Source organism: Talpa europaea, assembly GCF_964194135.1.
Source record: "Talpa europaea genome assembly, chromosome: 8".
Classification (NCBI taxonomy): domain Eukaryota; kingdom Metazoa; phylum Chordata; class Mammalia; order Eulipotyphla; family Talpidae; genus Talpa; species Talpa europaea.
Window position 1 is genome coordinate 52,003,551 of NC_140075.1, and position 16,182 is coordinate 52,019,732.

General features: G+C 50.7%; 1 protein-coding gene across 3 annotated transcripts in view; it reads right to left on the reverse strand.

Annotated features, from left to right (window-relative positions):
* The window catches only part of MEGF11 (multiple EGF like domains 11), a gene marked incomplete at both ends in the record, with an annotated part of 211,858 nt that overhangs the window by 59,353 nt on the left and 136,323 nt on the right, over nt 1-16,182 (reverse strand). For all 3 annotated transcript variants that reach the window (XM_084239762.1, XM_084239761.1, XM_084239763.1), the window contains 4 exons: nt 641-853; nt 5,173-5,309; nt 12,804-12,924; nt 14,686-14,932. In XM_084239762.1, coding sequence (XP_084095888.1) covers nt 641-853; nt 5,173-5,309; nt 12,804-12,924; nt 14,686-14,932 — 718 coding nt within the window. The remainder of the gene's footprint in view (nt 1-640; nt 854-5,172; nt 5,310-12,803; nt 12,925-14,685; nt 14,933-16,182) is intronic.

The window sequence follows — 16,182 nt, forward strand, 5'->3', positions numbered from 1 at the left end:
AGGGCTCTGGTTTCTCTGCTTTCCCCATTCAGCCTCCTCTGGAAGCAGGCATGGGGCCAGCTTCAGACCAGGTGTTCCCAAATCCCAAGGACATAGGGTACAGGGAGAGCTGACCCCAAGCCAAGCACCTGCCCTCTTTCCTCCCTGTTCCTTGACCCTAGCCAGAGCCCACAGGGACAGCTTCTGCAGGCCCCAGGGTGAGTCATACTGATTTATAAGGTCCCTTCTAGAACTGACCTCCTGTGGTTCAAGCCCCTATTCTCCCTTGGTGGACTTATCTCTGGGTTTCTGACGGTTAGGGAGGGCTTGGTAGGGTGCAGAGTACCTAGAGAGGAAATGTTCTCCAGGATAGTGCCCTCAGAGCCTGGGGCACCCCCACCCTGCTTCCAAGGGTCACCAAGCCCCCTCCTTGCTCCCATGGGTGGCCTCTCAGGTTGGCCTATTTCCAGCACCCGGTGACTTGGGTTGTGGTCCTGCTGGCCTTCTTTACCTCAAAGTGATTAGCAAAGGTGATGGTGAGGTCACAACTCTTTCTCCACTCTGTCTGGATGGCCAGAGGTGGGGTCTGTGCCCTGGAAAGTCCCCTTCTCACCAGCACCCACCCTGCCCCATCTCTGGGCTCACCCATACCCGCTCCTACCTGATGGTGTTGTCGGGGTCACAAGGGCAGGGTGAGGAGCAGCCTGGGCCGTGCAGGCCCTCAGGGCACAGTCGTTCCTGGCAGCTGGGGCCCTTGTAGCCAGGCTCACACTCGCAGGCGCCGGTGGTGGGCGAGCACTGGCCCCCATTGTGGCAGTCACAGCGTTGTGAGCACTGGAAGCCGAAGGTCCCAAAGGGGCATTCCTCTTGACACCTGCAGGACAGCAGAGCGGGGCTGAGGCTGTGGAGGCCCCTCACCTGCCCTTCCAGATGCATTCAGCACATGCTGCTGCTCTACCTGGGCTGGTGTGCTCCACCCGCCTCGCAGCCTCCTTTCCCCTGCCGGCTCCTCTCCCAGGAAGTGGCCTGGACTCGTCACCCCAGCCAGCTCCCCCTTCATGCTTTCCTGCTTTCCTGAGCTCCCTAGCCAAGTTTGTACCACCATATTTCATAGTCTAGGCCTTGTGTTTTTTTCCCCCTTCATATTTGATTATAGCAAAACATGTAACATTTCCCAATTTTAAATGTTCATTGACATTAACTACATTCACTCAGTTGTGCAACCATCCCCACCACCCACTTCCAGAAGAACCTTTTCCTCTTCTCAGACCGACTCTCCACACCCATTAAACACTAAATCTTATGTTTTAAAAATATATTTTAACATCTCTGAAATCAGTCTTATAACTGATGGCAGGTCATAATTATTAGTTTTCTCATTTTCACAGTGTCTAACATAATGACGCATGTTAGACTTGATGAAATGTGGTCATTTCTTTTCTACTCATTGTCTGTTTTTTCGTCTTTGGGGCAGATACATAGGTAGTCACCCTGGCCATACAGGGAGCTGTGTCTCCTCTCCCAGTGGGGAATTCCCAAGTAGAAGCATGTCCTCACTCATCAGACTGGGGAATCCCCTGGTCAGGGGCTGCTTCTCTCTTTCTTGGCCTGGGAGTCCCCTAGATGCAGCAGCTGAGCCTCTGCCATCAGCTTGTAAACCCCATAGAAGGACTAGGTCTCCCTCATGCCTTCGTGGCTGGTACTCAGAGCTCCCAGCATAAAGATAATTGTTCAATTTCATGGACAGCTTCTGGTCTTTCTGTGGCCAGTAGCCCCTGGACATGCCTGGCACCCCACCCAGCCCAGGGCTATTTCTCAAGGACAAGCACATTCATTGTGAAGAAACTGAACTCAGACAAGTTAAGGGGTGAACTTGGGGGCATAAAGGGTAAAGAGATGGGTAACTCCAAACGGCAATGGCCCCTGGACTGGGGGTTTGGATTATCTGTGTTTGCACACTGTTTCAATGGCGCCAGAGAGTGGAGAGCGGCCTCGCCGTGCTGACATCTGCTTCCTCCCCATCAAATGGGATGGTAATAACCCTCCCCCGGTTGTTTAAAGAGTAAATAAGACTGTGTGTAATGTCAGCACAGGAGAGGGCTTTGTAAGATGTACTATGATTATTCACTTGCTAATACTGTTTTCTGTAGTTCTCATAACAGAGTCTTTCTGATCTTTTGCCTCAGAGTCTACCAAGTGTTTTCATTGTCATATTTTCCCATTTTCTAGATTTCTTCTGTCTTCTGCAATAATTGGGAGGTAGAAGTGGGAGGCGGTAGTAAAATACCTTTAAAAAAATCAGCCCTAGCATCTTTATTAAATGTTGGGGAGTCTTCAGTTGGAATCAGTGTTCTCCACAGACAGGACAGGGAGGCTCTGTGTTGGCGTGATCTCAGCTGCCCATCTGTGGGTGAGCAGCCCACTCCCCAGTGATGTGCCAAGGCCAGCCCGAGGGTGCCTAGGAATAAAAGCAGCCCCTGTGTGGGGCATGAGCTTCGGCAACTGTATTGGGGTGTCTCTGTCTTTGCTCTGTCATTGTTGTCTTGCATCCACAATGACGGGAAGTGGAGGAGGGTAACTGCGGCCTGGCCTTGAGGGCCAGGAAGATGCCACTCACTCTCCTCAGTGCCAGCAGCTCCCCGCTGCTCAGGCCCAAAGCCTGCCCCCAACTCCCCAAGCAGCAGGCATTCTCGTCGCCCTCCCTTGGAGTTGAGGAAGCTGAGATGCAGCAGTTGAGGTTCATACAGTCACAAGAGGCCGCGATAACCTCAGAGCATTTTCCTGCAAATCTTGCTACATTTTATCAACCTGAGGTCTTGTGAAGGGTAAATAACAGAAAAGAGAGGGAGCAAGGAAGGGATGTCTGGAAAAGAAATGGGAGAAGGGTGGAGGAAGGGACCTGAGGCCGAAGGGAGGACACAGGGCACCGAAGAGGGGGAAGGTCACTATCTGAACTGCCTGACCCTGTTCAGCCTCAGAATTTCCCCCAAAGTCGCTGAGCTTGGCTCTTCTGGGACGCCTCAGATGTTAGGCGAAGGAGTGCAAGCTGGAGACGCGTGACTCTTCCTCCCTTTCACTGGAACATTCCGGTTCCCTCCCATCCACAGGTCGGCAGGCCCTGTACCCTAATGAAGGGTGCTTCCCTTTCCTTCCATATTTATGAAGTGACTGACTCCTTCGCCCCAGAAAAAGAATCTGCAGATGAAATATTGACAACCTAATCCATTTACATAATCAGCCTCGTTTTTTTTTCCTACTCACAATTTAAACAACTTATTTATTTAGAGATCAAGCAACGACTGTTAATGAATTTTACACAAAGCACGCTAATAACGGGGTCTGTGGAACAGAAGGGTAATCACAGCAGGAATTAGTTTTCTACTTAAACATCCTTCCTTTGCAACATATCAATCTAATGTGTCCGATATTACCATTAACAACCAGATACATTGCTCAATTAAATTACAAAATGAGCTGCAAAGCCCTCGTTACGTTTCGTGTTTAATTTGCATTGGATTCTGCCTATCCGGGGAGGCCTACATTATTATACCCACTCAACTTTAATATGCTTGCGATGATTTGGGGTGGGTTAATGCAGCTGTCACCTACAAAATTAATGGAGGTAATTTTACAAAATATTAAACACCAGGCAGCCCGTTTAGGGGGGAAACCCAAATGCTACCCAATCTTCTTCCTATTGAACTCGCTGTAGTGATTAGCAAAGCTTGCTGGAGGGCCCTGAGGCTTTGAGGATTTTTCTGAGACCCACAATCATGAGTCAGGCCCCAACAAGGAGGAGGATTAGGATTATTTCCCCATTTGCGACATTTTGACAGTGACAGTCAAGAGTCAGCAAGGTAGGACTGCATCCAGCTAGATGGAGCCTGGGACCTGCTCTTCTCCAACAAGTGGGCTGTATTCCTGTTCATATGAAAGTGGACCCAAATGAAGAGCTCCTGTTCTGGTCCTGGGGTCTCTGGTTCCGGTCCTGCTGGCTCATCCTGTGGATTTCTTTATTGCAGGAGATGGTGAGGATGGGAAGGGGGTCAGTTCTTCCTTCCGCTGAGTCCCCAGAAACCCAGTCTCTGACAGATGTCAGGGAGGGATGGCACCCCAGTTCTACATGGATGAACACTCACATAGATGAACACTGGCTCACAAAAAGATCCCATCTGGCCTAAAAGACTCTGGATGAGAGGGAAGCATGCCCAAGGCTAGCAATGGAAAATCTCTTTTCTGGGCCTCACTAAGGATTTGGAGCTGACTCCAGGGGGAGTTGGAGCAGCTTCACTCTGCTGGTCCCAGCAGGAAGGACTTATCAAGGTTGTTTCACCCTCGATCTCTGTTCCTCCATCTTATGTTCCTTGGGCAGGAGAGGCAGGGGGATGACTAACAAATGTTCCTTGACATCTTGTCAGGACAGAGTAACAAAATCCAGAGCCTGAGTTGCAGAGGGTGAGAGCCCCCTCTACAGCCCTTTCCTCTGCTGAAGGCAGATGTGGTTGAGAGTGGGGTGAGCATAGGCTAGGCCAGGGTCTGTGGGCAGAATGTCTTTGTCCAGCTTTGAATTCACTCACCATCAGTGAGCTAGTTGTTCCTCCCACTTCCACGATACCTAGCCTTTCACCAGGGCCTCCGTCTTCCTACTGTGTCAAAAGGGCACATTGGTCATTCCTCAGTTATGTGTTTTGAGGCTTATCCACTCTGCCAGGCTGGTTTGGTTCCAGGACCCTGGAGCCCTTGTGCAGTCTGCTCTCAGGCCAGAGGCCTTTAAAGGATGCATAGTGGTGTATCTTTTTGACTGAACTCAAATAAGGAATAAAAATCCACTTCTAGAAGAAATCGTGCTAATGTACCAGCTCATTTTACACTCTCAGCTTCTTTGGATGACCTTTGCCTCCCTCTGGAGGGCAGAAGCCAGAATGGGTGGTAGGTACTCAACTCCTTCCTGAGCTAAGTCGATGCAAGTTCAGGGTTCAGGTCACCGGGCTCAGGGAGGGCTATGTTCTTTAGGCCCAGGGCCAGGAAAGCTGAATTGCTGGATCTCCCTGGCAGGAGGACCCAGAGTGCTTTCTGAGAAAGGGAGGGGAAAGCTGGCCCTTCCTTGGACTGGCATACCTTAGTATTCCCTGCAAGGCTGCTGTGAACACAAGCAACATGAACAGCAAGGACAACGGTCAGCACCATCCTTACCTGTCCCCCATGTAGCCAGCTGTGCAGTGGCACTGCCCAGTCACGTGATCACACTGCCCTCCGTGGTGGCAAGGACAGTCCTGGCTGCAGTTCTGGCCGAATGTCCCTGGTGGACAGGGCTGGGCACACACTGCTCCCTGCAACAGAGGAGGGCAGATACATGGGTGCTGCTTCTGAGATGCAAACCTGAGGTGACACCCTCCTAGAAGTGGCCCAGCTGCTCCAGCCCCAGGAGCCACCCCATTCACTCCATCACTCCATGGGACTTTCTCCCCAATCACAGAAGCAGAGAACGATGGACCTCATGGCTCCAAGGCCCCATCTTAGAGATGAAGGAGATTGAGACCAATTTGCTCATCCAGCTATTCAGCACACAATTAGTGAGTGCATGTTTTATATCAGGTGCTGTGTTAGACTCTGGATTAAAAAAATGAATAAGACAATTCTCCTCTGAGTGTACTGGGGAGAGAGACAAAAAAACAGGTCAAGTATGTAGTGCGAAGTGCTCTCAGGCTGGACTCCAATAGGGTGCTGAGAAGAGACTGATTGAACTTGGTGGTCTGCAAATGCACTCCAGGACACACTGCTGTCAATGTCTCAAATCCAGCCAACACAAGAGCAAAGGGGCGAGGGGGAAGGACAGGAGGGGAGATTGTAGAGGACGAGAGATGTTACAAGTCAGAAGATGGAAATGCAGGTGATGGCGCAGTAATAGCTCGGGATTCTGCTCTCACAGTAATGCTTGGTGTCTGCAGAGAGAGTGTGAGAGGGCAGCAGGCAGCTTTTTAACTCAGAAAAGCTCAGAAATCCCAGATACCAGGAGCCTCTGGAGGTGCAAGGGGCAGGTAGAGTGAAAAGTAGAACTATTTGAAAGTTAATAAAAGAAGGAATTAGGGTCCAGATCTCTGCCCCCACATCTAATAATAACCAGGTAACTACCCAAGTCTGACAGAGGCTGTCAGTTTACTTACAGAGAGGTTGACCCACATAGACTCTGGACACAGGAATATTTAGCTGGGATTGGGGGTGCCAAGAGAAGTGGGGGATGCTGTGGAACTCTGCCTGCTGAACCATCGGCCCCTTTGCTCTCAGAATGCTGATGAGCAGACCAGGTACCCTCTGGCAGTGTTCCTTTCTGGGAACATGAACGAGCTCAAGACGTAAGACCTATAATTACTAATATTTGAGGGTTCCCTAAGTTGACAAACTTGGCAACTCCCCAAACCTTGCAGCTTCCAGTTGACTTTTCTGAGGCTCCTTGTAAAACATGAACAGGTGGGCTAGGATCACCAGATATTTGAAATAAGGCTCTGACATGAGAGATGAAGAACAAGGCAGAGAAACAGGTGGAAGGAACACAGCAAACAGCAGCTATGCAAGAGGCAGAGAAAACATTCAGACAGAGAAGAAAAAAAACCTCTATCATCATGAAAACGAATATCCTTAGGTAGTTGTATGAAGATCTTGAATTCATGAAGAGTTAGAGTGGTGTAGCAGGGATACCCAGAGGATAGGGAAGAATTTCTGAAAATTAAAAATAAGATGGCAGACTTATAAAAAATTGCAAAAGAAGAAGTGTAAGGCAGAGGTGAAGAAATCTCCCACAAAGTAGAATGAGAGAATACAAATATAAATTGAAAAAAGTTTGGAAAATAATCAGAAATAGAAGCTCAACGTAGGAGGTCTGACACCTAATTAACAGCAGTTCCAGAAGATAGAACTGAGAAAACAAAGGTGAGTAAATTAAATGGGAGGGCCTCCCCAGTGGTGCAGCGGGTTGAGCACTGTGGGTTGAAGCTGTCTGCAGCCTCTGCAGTGTGGTTCGATTCCTGACCAGCCAGGGAGATTCCCACATGGCACAGCAGACCTCTCCTGTCTTGCCCGCTGCTCCCCTCAGCAGTGTATTTTGGTCCTTCTGTCTGTTCTGCTCCCTAATCTGTCTCTGGTGAATCCTCTCATTCTCCCGCGCTCTGGCTTGTATCCCAGCTCTTGTATAAATAAATAAATCTTTTTAAAAAAATTAAATGGGAAACATAAGAACATTTCCCAGAATGGAAAGATGAAAAGCACTGGTTTCCAAATGGAAAGGGTCCACAGAATATCCAGTCTAAAACATGAAAAAAGACCCACACTTAGGCTTATTATTATAACTTTTTCTATCTCTGTGGATAAAGAAATGATCCTTAAAGTTTGTGGAAAGAGGAAAACAGTCACATGCAAAAGAACAGGAATCAAAAGGTATTAGATGGCTTTGGGGGGTATGAGTGGGGCAGGGAACTTCTCATCCTGCCCCCACCCAGTCACAGCCTTGTGGGTCTAAGTGACTTTGGAAATTACACCTCTGAAACCTAGGTCTTTCTCATATGGAATTTTTTTTTAAGATTGATTTATTTATTTATACAAGAACCGGGTATAGGCCAGATGCACGGGAGGGTGAGAGGATTCACCAGAGACAGAGCGGGGAACAGAACAGGCAGACTGACGAAATACACTGCTGAGGGGAACAGCAGGTGTGACAGAAAAGGTTTGCCGCACCATGTGAGGTCTGCTGCGCCATATGGGACCCTCGCTGGCCAGCCGGGATTGAACCCACGCTGCAGAGGCTGCGGACAGCTTCACAGAGCTGTGCTCAACCGCCTGCGCCACCAGGGGAGGCCCTCTTTTTTTTTTATGCATACAAGACCGGGAGTACAGGCCAGAGGTTCAGGGGATGAGAGGATTCACCAGAGACAGAGTAGGGAGCAGAACAGGCAGACTGACCGAAACACACTGCTGAGGGGAGCAGCGGTCGCAACAGGAGAGGTCTGCTGCGCCATGTGGGTTCCTCTCTGGCCGGCTGGGGGATCGAACTCATGCTGCAGAGGCTGCAGATTGCTTCATAGTGCTGTGCTTCACCCGGTGCGCCACCAGGGAGGCCCCTCAAATGGAATTCTTAACCTGTTCCTGTTTCCTGCCACCTTTCTAGCTTCTCCCACACCAGGGGTAGTCATTTCTCTTAGAGAGATCAAGGATTCTCCTACAGTTAATTAATCAGTTAGTTCAACACACAACAATTAAGCACCCATAATTGCTAACCCTGAGGAAGCTAGTCAGGAAAATCTTGCCAGGCCCAAGTCATCTTTCAGTATCATTTAATTTACTTGTACCAAATTAAATGGGAGGACTTTTAGCTGAGATTTCTCCCCCACACATAGTTAGGACATTATGAGGGTTTGCTCAGGGGACTGAAAGCAGGCAGGGCAGGGAAGGTTGAGGGGGCAGAGGGAGAGCCCCAGGAGAGTGAGATATGCATGTGAGGAGGGGTGAGGGGAGATGCCACTCAGAGGAGGGGCTATCTCAGGCATGGCATGGTCTGAAAACACTGCACCCCATAAACTCTAGGGATTCCTTGGGGAAGAGGAGTCTCTGGCCAGTGTCTTGAGTCAGTCTTCCCTGGCCCTGGGCTGGACAGGGACATCTTATCTGGAGGAAGCATTTTGAGCTCTCTTGGAGGGTTGCACTTATACCTGTAACCTTCCCAACACGGAGCAGTATGGGACCTTCACACACTTATACATGTGAATGCCCATACACATATGTACAAATAACCCCCCCCCCACACACACAGCACCCCAGGTTCCTGAGTCCCTAGGCCTCTCCTTAGGCATGAGTTCCCAGGGTCTGAAGGGACAGGGTCCCTTGGAAATTCTGTGGCCTGGTGTGGTGGAAAGAACATGGGCCTTAGAGTCAAGAACTGGCTCAAATCTCCACTCTACCTCTTCCCAGATGGCTGTGCTGGGACAATTCATGGTGTCGTTCTGAGCATCAGTTCCCCCATCTCTAAAATGGGAGTGGTAACCCCTAGTCTGGGTGAAGATGAAGTGAGATTAGGGATGTGACGGAACCTACCACAGAGCCTTAAAGAGCAGGATTTGCTTAGTATGAATTCAAGCCAAGCAGACCCCTGATGAGGCAGCACATGGCAGGGGCCTCATATAAGCAGTGGGAGAGAATCACACAAGTAATCAGCCCCTGCTGTTTGGAAGGACAGCTTTTTGAGGCGATGCGGGGGGGAGAATGCATGCGGGAAAGTGTCAGCTTGAGAGGGCTGTGGCTTATGGCTTCTCTCCTGCTGTTATGAGCTGAACTATGTCTCCCCCAAATTTATATATCCTACCCTCACCCCCCTGTATCTCAGAATGTGACTGGGTAAGGGGCCTTACTGAGGTAACAAAGTTGAAATGAGTCATGCTGATGCAATAGGACAGATGTCCATGTAAGAAGAAGCGACGAGGACACAGACACCACAGAGGAAAGGCCAGGTGGTGACATGGGGAGAAGAAACCCTTTATAAGGCAAGGAGAGAAGCCTCAGAATCAGCCCTGTGACCCCTGGACCTCAGACTCCTAGCCTCCAGAATTTCGAGAAAATTGAGTCTGCTGTTTGAGCCACCTAGTCGGTGTGATGCTGACAGCCAAGCTGCTAACACACCCATCTCACAGTCAACTGAGCGCAAGCTTCCAGCTGCAGTGGGGCTTGGGCTGTGGGGCATGTACAAAGCTGGAGACATGGTGAGGCATGTCTGCTCCCCTCAGAACTGGCTGGACCAAATGGCTTTGACAGAGTCTGGAAACCAACTCCACTTTAAGAGAATTGTGGTCAAGTAGAACTTCAAAAAGGAGGAGGCCAAGATGGCAAAGGCCATGCCAATGGAGGCAACCCAGCCTCTGAAGGCCTTCCTAATGATCACTGCTGTCCCAGGGTGGCTCAGGGGCTCTCAACAGACAGTGTAGTGTGGTTAGTACGGGTGCTAAGAAAAAGATCCAGGCCCCAGACTAGGGCATGGGAGCCCATGAATCACCCCTCCCAGACCTGAGCATCTATGATTCTGCAGCCTCAGCTCCCGCCACCTCTGTCTGACCCTCCCAATCACTGGCACCACCTCTCGGCTATTTCCTCTGAGTGCACGTGTGTGAGCACACATCCGCACACGACATCCAGCCTCCACCATCAGACTGGGGACTCCGAAGGGGCTGATTACCTCTCCTCTAACCACCCCATCTCTCTGCAGTGCCTGCTCTCATCAAACTACTCATGCTTGGCCTCTCTCCTCTGAAAGGTCGCAGAGCCCAGAAAAATAGAGGGAACATGCCCCCTGCTACTTGCAAAGGCACCTCCTGAAAAGGACAAATGACGGCCCAGCAAGTGGCATGTCCTGTGCACAGTCAGGGCCTGGTAGCTGGGAATGTCTGGGGGCGGGCTGCAGGGCCAGAGGTTCTCGAGGCCCCTCTCCAGCTCTGTGCCATGCCTCTGTCCTGTGGGACACACATCACGTGGGTCAGCAATCCTGTTCACGAGCCCTGAGTGTGAGTGGAGCCACCTGGGGCCAAGGAGAAAGTGAGGCAAAGGAGGATGGTAAAGGGGGGAACCTTCTGCCCGGTACTCTCCACAGCCACCGTGCTCCCTGTGAGGGGCCTTGGGCCTGAGCTGCAGCCTCATTACACTGTGACTCTGCACGCATGACGGGCATTAATAATTCATACAAATCTGCAAGTTAAATGCTGTGTCAAAAATAGAAATGCAGTTGTCTACAATAAAATTAAAAACACAAAATCCCCAAATCCAAAGGCTTCTTATTGACAAAGGTTCCTATCATCTAGAAGAAAAACCTCTCACTGTGTCGGGGAGGAAAAAAATCCCTCCACGTGCTGCTCTCTTTCTCCCCGCCCTTTCAGTTGCCTTAAAGAAGCCTTTACAGGTACCGGCCTGCCTGTGGCCAGCTGTCCCCCCACAACATCTGGAGGTGACCTCAGTGCCCACGGCAGGCCTCTGAGGACCCAGCTATGGGGGTGGAATTCTGGAAGCTGGCTGGAGATAAGACTGCTTTTTCCGAGTGGGAGAAATGGGCAGATGTGAGAGAGGGGCTGCAACCCCCTTTGTCTTTCTCAAATGAGAGACTGGAAGATACGTACATACACACACACACACACCACACTGAGGGCTGGAATTGAGGAGTCAAGAGATCTGGATTCTAGCTCCACCTCATTCTTAATTGGCAGTGTGGCCCTGGGCAGGTCACTTAGCCTCTCTGAGCAGCAGCTTCCTCATCTGAGAAAGGAAGGTATTGATGATGGACAGTGGTGTCCAAACCTCCTAAAGTTGGGAGACCCTGTCTTCATGTGAAACTTACTTAGAATCTCAATATAGAAAGTAGATTAAAATGGAAAAGTGGGGGTGTGTGTGAGTCAAGAGTCTTAATTATTAGGCTCCCCCTCCTTCGCTCCCCACCAAGACACCCTAGGGTTCTGAGAAACACAGAAGGAAATCCTATGGTCTCAATCAATTATTTCCAAATGCAGACTTGCAGACATGGTTGGCTGCCTCAGAATCATCTGGGGAGCTTATTAAAAATAGAGATCCTGGGCCCCAGAAGTTCTCCGTGAAGCCTGGAAATCGGTATTTTACACCTAACCCCGTGCCCAGTGACTGCTGTACATGTTTGAATGCTGTTGGGCCAGTTGATCCCCCTAGGTCCTTTCCTGTCCTAAAAAATTCTGACAAAATCTGTGCTTGCGTCAATGGTCCCTGCAGGCGTCCTTCCTGCCCACCCCTATGACCTCCATGTTTGCAGCCTCCCGAAATATTCTGCTCCTGCTCAGCAGCCCAGTCATCTGTGGCTTTGCAAAGCCTTAGGCCCCAGGGGAGGCAACCAGCTCTGTCACGGAGATTCCCTTGATTCCCCTGACATGTGGGTTACTAGATGGTCTGAGGCAGGGATGCAGCCTGGGAAAGCCAGCCTTAGTGTCTCTGCTTCTGAGGAGCATGGATCTGCAGGGGTGGAATGGGGGGCACTGACAGGTGGAGCACAGTAGCTTAAAAGAGGCTTATTGATTGTCTGTGGCATCCAGGGATAAATAAAACAAGCGGTTGTAGAGAACTTCAGAGTTTGCAAGGCATTGCTGACATACACTGTCTCATCTGAGCCTTCTCTCATCAGAGAAATCATGCAGGGCAGGGCTTACTGTGGTTATGTCAGTTTTGCTGATGGGGTAACAGAGACCAGAGTAACTGTGGAACTTTTTCAGGGTCAACATTAGGTGTAAGACCTGCATTTAGGCCTGTGAGGTTATAAATCCCATCCCCCTCTCCCAAAATGGTGTTTCCCAGGCACAAGACCTGGACTCAAGGCTGAATTACTTGGAGCACCTGATATTTAAATTACTTGGAGCACCTGACACAGATGTGGGGGCCCATATAGTGTGTGTGTGCGCGCATGCGTGTCTGTGTGTGTGAATGCTGGTGGAAGTTGGGAATCTGCGATCTCCCCTACCCCTGTCCTTACACCAGTCCTTTCAGCATCATTTGGCCCAAGAATTTTTGCAGCTCAAGTAACACCCACGCCCACAGACAGAACCGCTCAGTAAGCTCAGCAACTTTGCACTTGAGGGGCCACATGAAGAGTAATTTCCTCATGGCACACAGCACTTAGATGGCAGATCTGAGATTCAAAGCTGTGTCTGTGGCACCACCCCAGTATCTAAGGAGGCCATGACATAAGCCAGAAGGAGGGTATTAAGGGTGGAAGAGGATTGTGGCTCTCCACAGTTTGTGTGAGTGGGGGCGCCCAACCCAGACTCTGCAGGGCCACCTACCGTCCAGCCTGGGGGGCAGGCACACTCGCCGGTGATGTGGTGGCAGGTTCCCCCATTCTGGCAGGGGCAGCGCAGCTCACAGTGAGCCCCGTGGCTCCCGGGTGGGCACAGCTCCTCACAGCTGCAAGGGGAAGCAGAGGGGGTTAGAAGCAGCAGCACTCAGAGCAGATGGCAGGGCCACAGCGCTGCCAGTTCCAATGGCCCAGCACTCCCTAGGAGTTTAGTGAGTTCACAGTCAATGTGAACTATTTTAGGCACAGGGTCCGCTGAGGTGCAGTTCTGCTCCCTGACAGGAGGGGGAAGCAGGGCTCCTATAGAAGAAACAGGAACACTGTGTGCTGGGTGGGTACTTGTGAGATGACTTAAGTGCTTTCAGTGTATTTTTGGGGAGGGAAGGCTGAGGAAGCTTTCCCTAAGAGGGAGACTTTTTTATTTTTTGCTATAAAGATATTTTTTACAGAGACATCCTGCAGGGGAGGAGGCAGGAGAGGGGCCAGAGGGAGGAAGGGAGGAGAATAGGGGACTGTGGTGATGGTGCATGGGTGCCTTGGGGAAGGAAATTCTATGGGGACTCAACCCGAGGGGGTAGGGGGAAGAAAATATTGTTTAAAAAAATAAAAAAAATTAAAAAAAGATATTTTTTATTTATTTTTTAATTCATTTTTTAAATGAAGTATCCTTTTCTTACATACTTGTTCATTTTTTGATAGTATAGGTGTTCTCTCCTCAGGTGTGGTCATTGCAGTTCTCTCACCACTAAAGCACCCACAGTCCTCCACCAGAGCCCACTTCCCCCACTTGCATTCACCCACTTGCATTCACCCCTCCTCTGTCCCTCCCCTCCTAGATGCCTTAGATCTGTGATCAGTTGTCTTTGTCTGACCCTTTGTTAGGTTTCTCTATATTCCACATAGAAGTGAAACCATCCAGTATTTATCTTTTTCTTCTGACTTATTTCACTTAGCATAATCCTAAGAGGGAGACATTTTACTTGGGTGTGGAAGATGAAGTTAGTTTCACCAGGAGACTAGGAGGGAGGGACAGGCAGAAGGGACAGCATGAGCAAAGGCAGTGAGAGGTGACCACAGAGCAACCTTCAGAAATCTCCCTGGATTCAGAGAGCAGGAGCATCTGGGCCTGTGCCTCCTCTCCACTGCACCCCCCTCCAGGCTCTGGAAGAATCTCAGCTACCATGACAGGCTTATGTATGGGGTGGGGGGTGGAGTGAGGTGGGCACTGATGAGATGAGGGGAAGGATTTGCATGGGGTCTTGGCCTTAGTCCATTGGCCTTGGCCACTAGCTGGAGCTGGCAGACAGGGCAGGGAACACCCTCAGTCAAGGATGTGTCTGCAGCCTGAGTCTTGGGTGACTTCAGGATCCAGGCTGTAGGGAAGCCAGCACCTTCCACAGGATAGGAAGGAGAACATCAATCTTGTCTCGGAGAGGATGCAGCTAGCTAAGTAGCCTTGGAAGTCCCCAGTCACTACAGATTCCAGGGAACTGTAGTGAGAGGGTGTTTGGGGTCTGGTGGGAGAAAGTAGGGGAGAGGAAGAGGCACAGTAAAATTCCTGTCTCTGCATGATATCTATCCAGGCGCCTCTCTCACCTCTGTCTCAAATAGCCTGGATGGGCCAGGCTCCATGTGAGCAGTGGCTTCTGGGTTATGACCAGAAGAGGGGTCCTGGACCTTGACTAGGAAGGGTCTCCCTTATCCTCTGCAGGACATGGGCTGACTGCAGATTTTACAGCTAGGAGGATGGGGGACCCTCCTTCTGCTCCTACCAGCCTGCCTATGTGTTAGAGCCTGGTGGGGGGCACACAGCTGTGGTGAGGGCAGCGGCACCCAACCCACCCCCCATACCCAGTAATCCCTTTACTCACTAGACGCCAGTGTAGCCGGGCGCGCAGAGGCACTCGCCGGTGCGGGGGTCACAGCTGGCACCATGGTGGCACTGGCACGGCAGCTGGCAGCCCTTGCCGTGGGTGCCAGGGGTACAGAGCTCCTCGCAGCGCCAGCCGCGGAAGCCGGCGGCACACACGCAGGCACCAGTGATGGGGTTGCACAGGGCACCGTTCTGGCATTGGCACCGGTTGCTGCAATGGGGGCCCCAGTGGTCGCTGTCGCAGCCTGCAAGAAAGGAGACTGTCAGGCCTAAGAGGCCCAAAGGCCCTCCCTGGGGCAGAGAACCCTGGAATCTCGGCTCATGAGGACTTCCCACCTCTGTATCACTCTTCCCTGGAGTGGAGGCAGTAAGGGCTGTGTGGGTGGAAGCCTGGCTCTCCTAACCTCCATCAGCTCTTTACTAAGTCACCCAGATATCACATAAGTGAAGAAGCTTGTTTCCTCAACACGTTTCGTGACTCTGTCTCCCAGTTGGGGCCATTCCCTTCCAACCAATGGCTCCCCCTCTGTAGCCTCTGTCCTGTCCTGAAATTCTGGAGCCACAGGCTTTACTCTTTTTTTTTTTTTTTAAGATTTATTTATTTGTGCATATAAGAACGGGGATACAGGCCAGAGGTGTGGGGGAGGTGAGAGGATTCACCAGAGATGGAGTGGGGAGCAGAACAGGCAGATTGACTGAAATACACTGCTGAGGGGAGCAGTAGGCGAGACAGGAGAGGTCTGCTGTGCCATGTGGGTTGCTCCCTGGCCAGGGATGGAACTCTTGCTGCAGAGGCTGTGATCAGCTTCATAGTGCTGTACTTAACCCCTTGCACCACGAGGGAGGCCCAGGCTTTACTCTGTTTGGTAGGTTGTCAATGTTCCTCTCAGACAGGCCCTTTCTCTCCAGCCTGCAACCACAATTCCCTGCCACCCTACCCCCTTTCCTCAGGCCAGTCTGGTCCAGCTCCCCTTTATCTTCAATGCCTCTATCTGTCTCTTCCAGAAACTTTACTTTTCTCTCCTCTTGCGTCTCCCTCTCCAGTACAGAGGTTTTAACTTCCTGCCCTCCCTTGGCTCCATCTCCAGGTCACCCTTCCTACCTGCTGCTTTTCCCTTTCAGTATTGCCTCCTCCCCCTGGCTCCTTCATCTTCAGTTCAATTTCATTATTTTCTAAGCAGTCAGCTTCAGACGGAGCAAGAAAAGGAAATATTTCCCTGGGAGGTGACAGACAGTCTTCAAGATCTTTATATGTAATTAACGGTTTCAAAGAGTGATATCAGAGCCAGCTTTGCAGAAATTTCCTCTCCAGCTGTGAAAAGGGGCTATGAGGCAGTGTGCTAGGTATGTCACCCCGCCTGCTGCCACATACTACTCTGACCCTCAGCTCGTGCATATAGGACACACAGTAACATAACGTCCTCAGACTACAGTCTCACTCAATTCCTGGATGGTGGGGGGTGTGTGCATGGGTGGAGCTCAGGCATGGACAGAT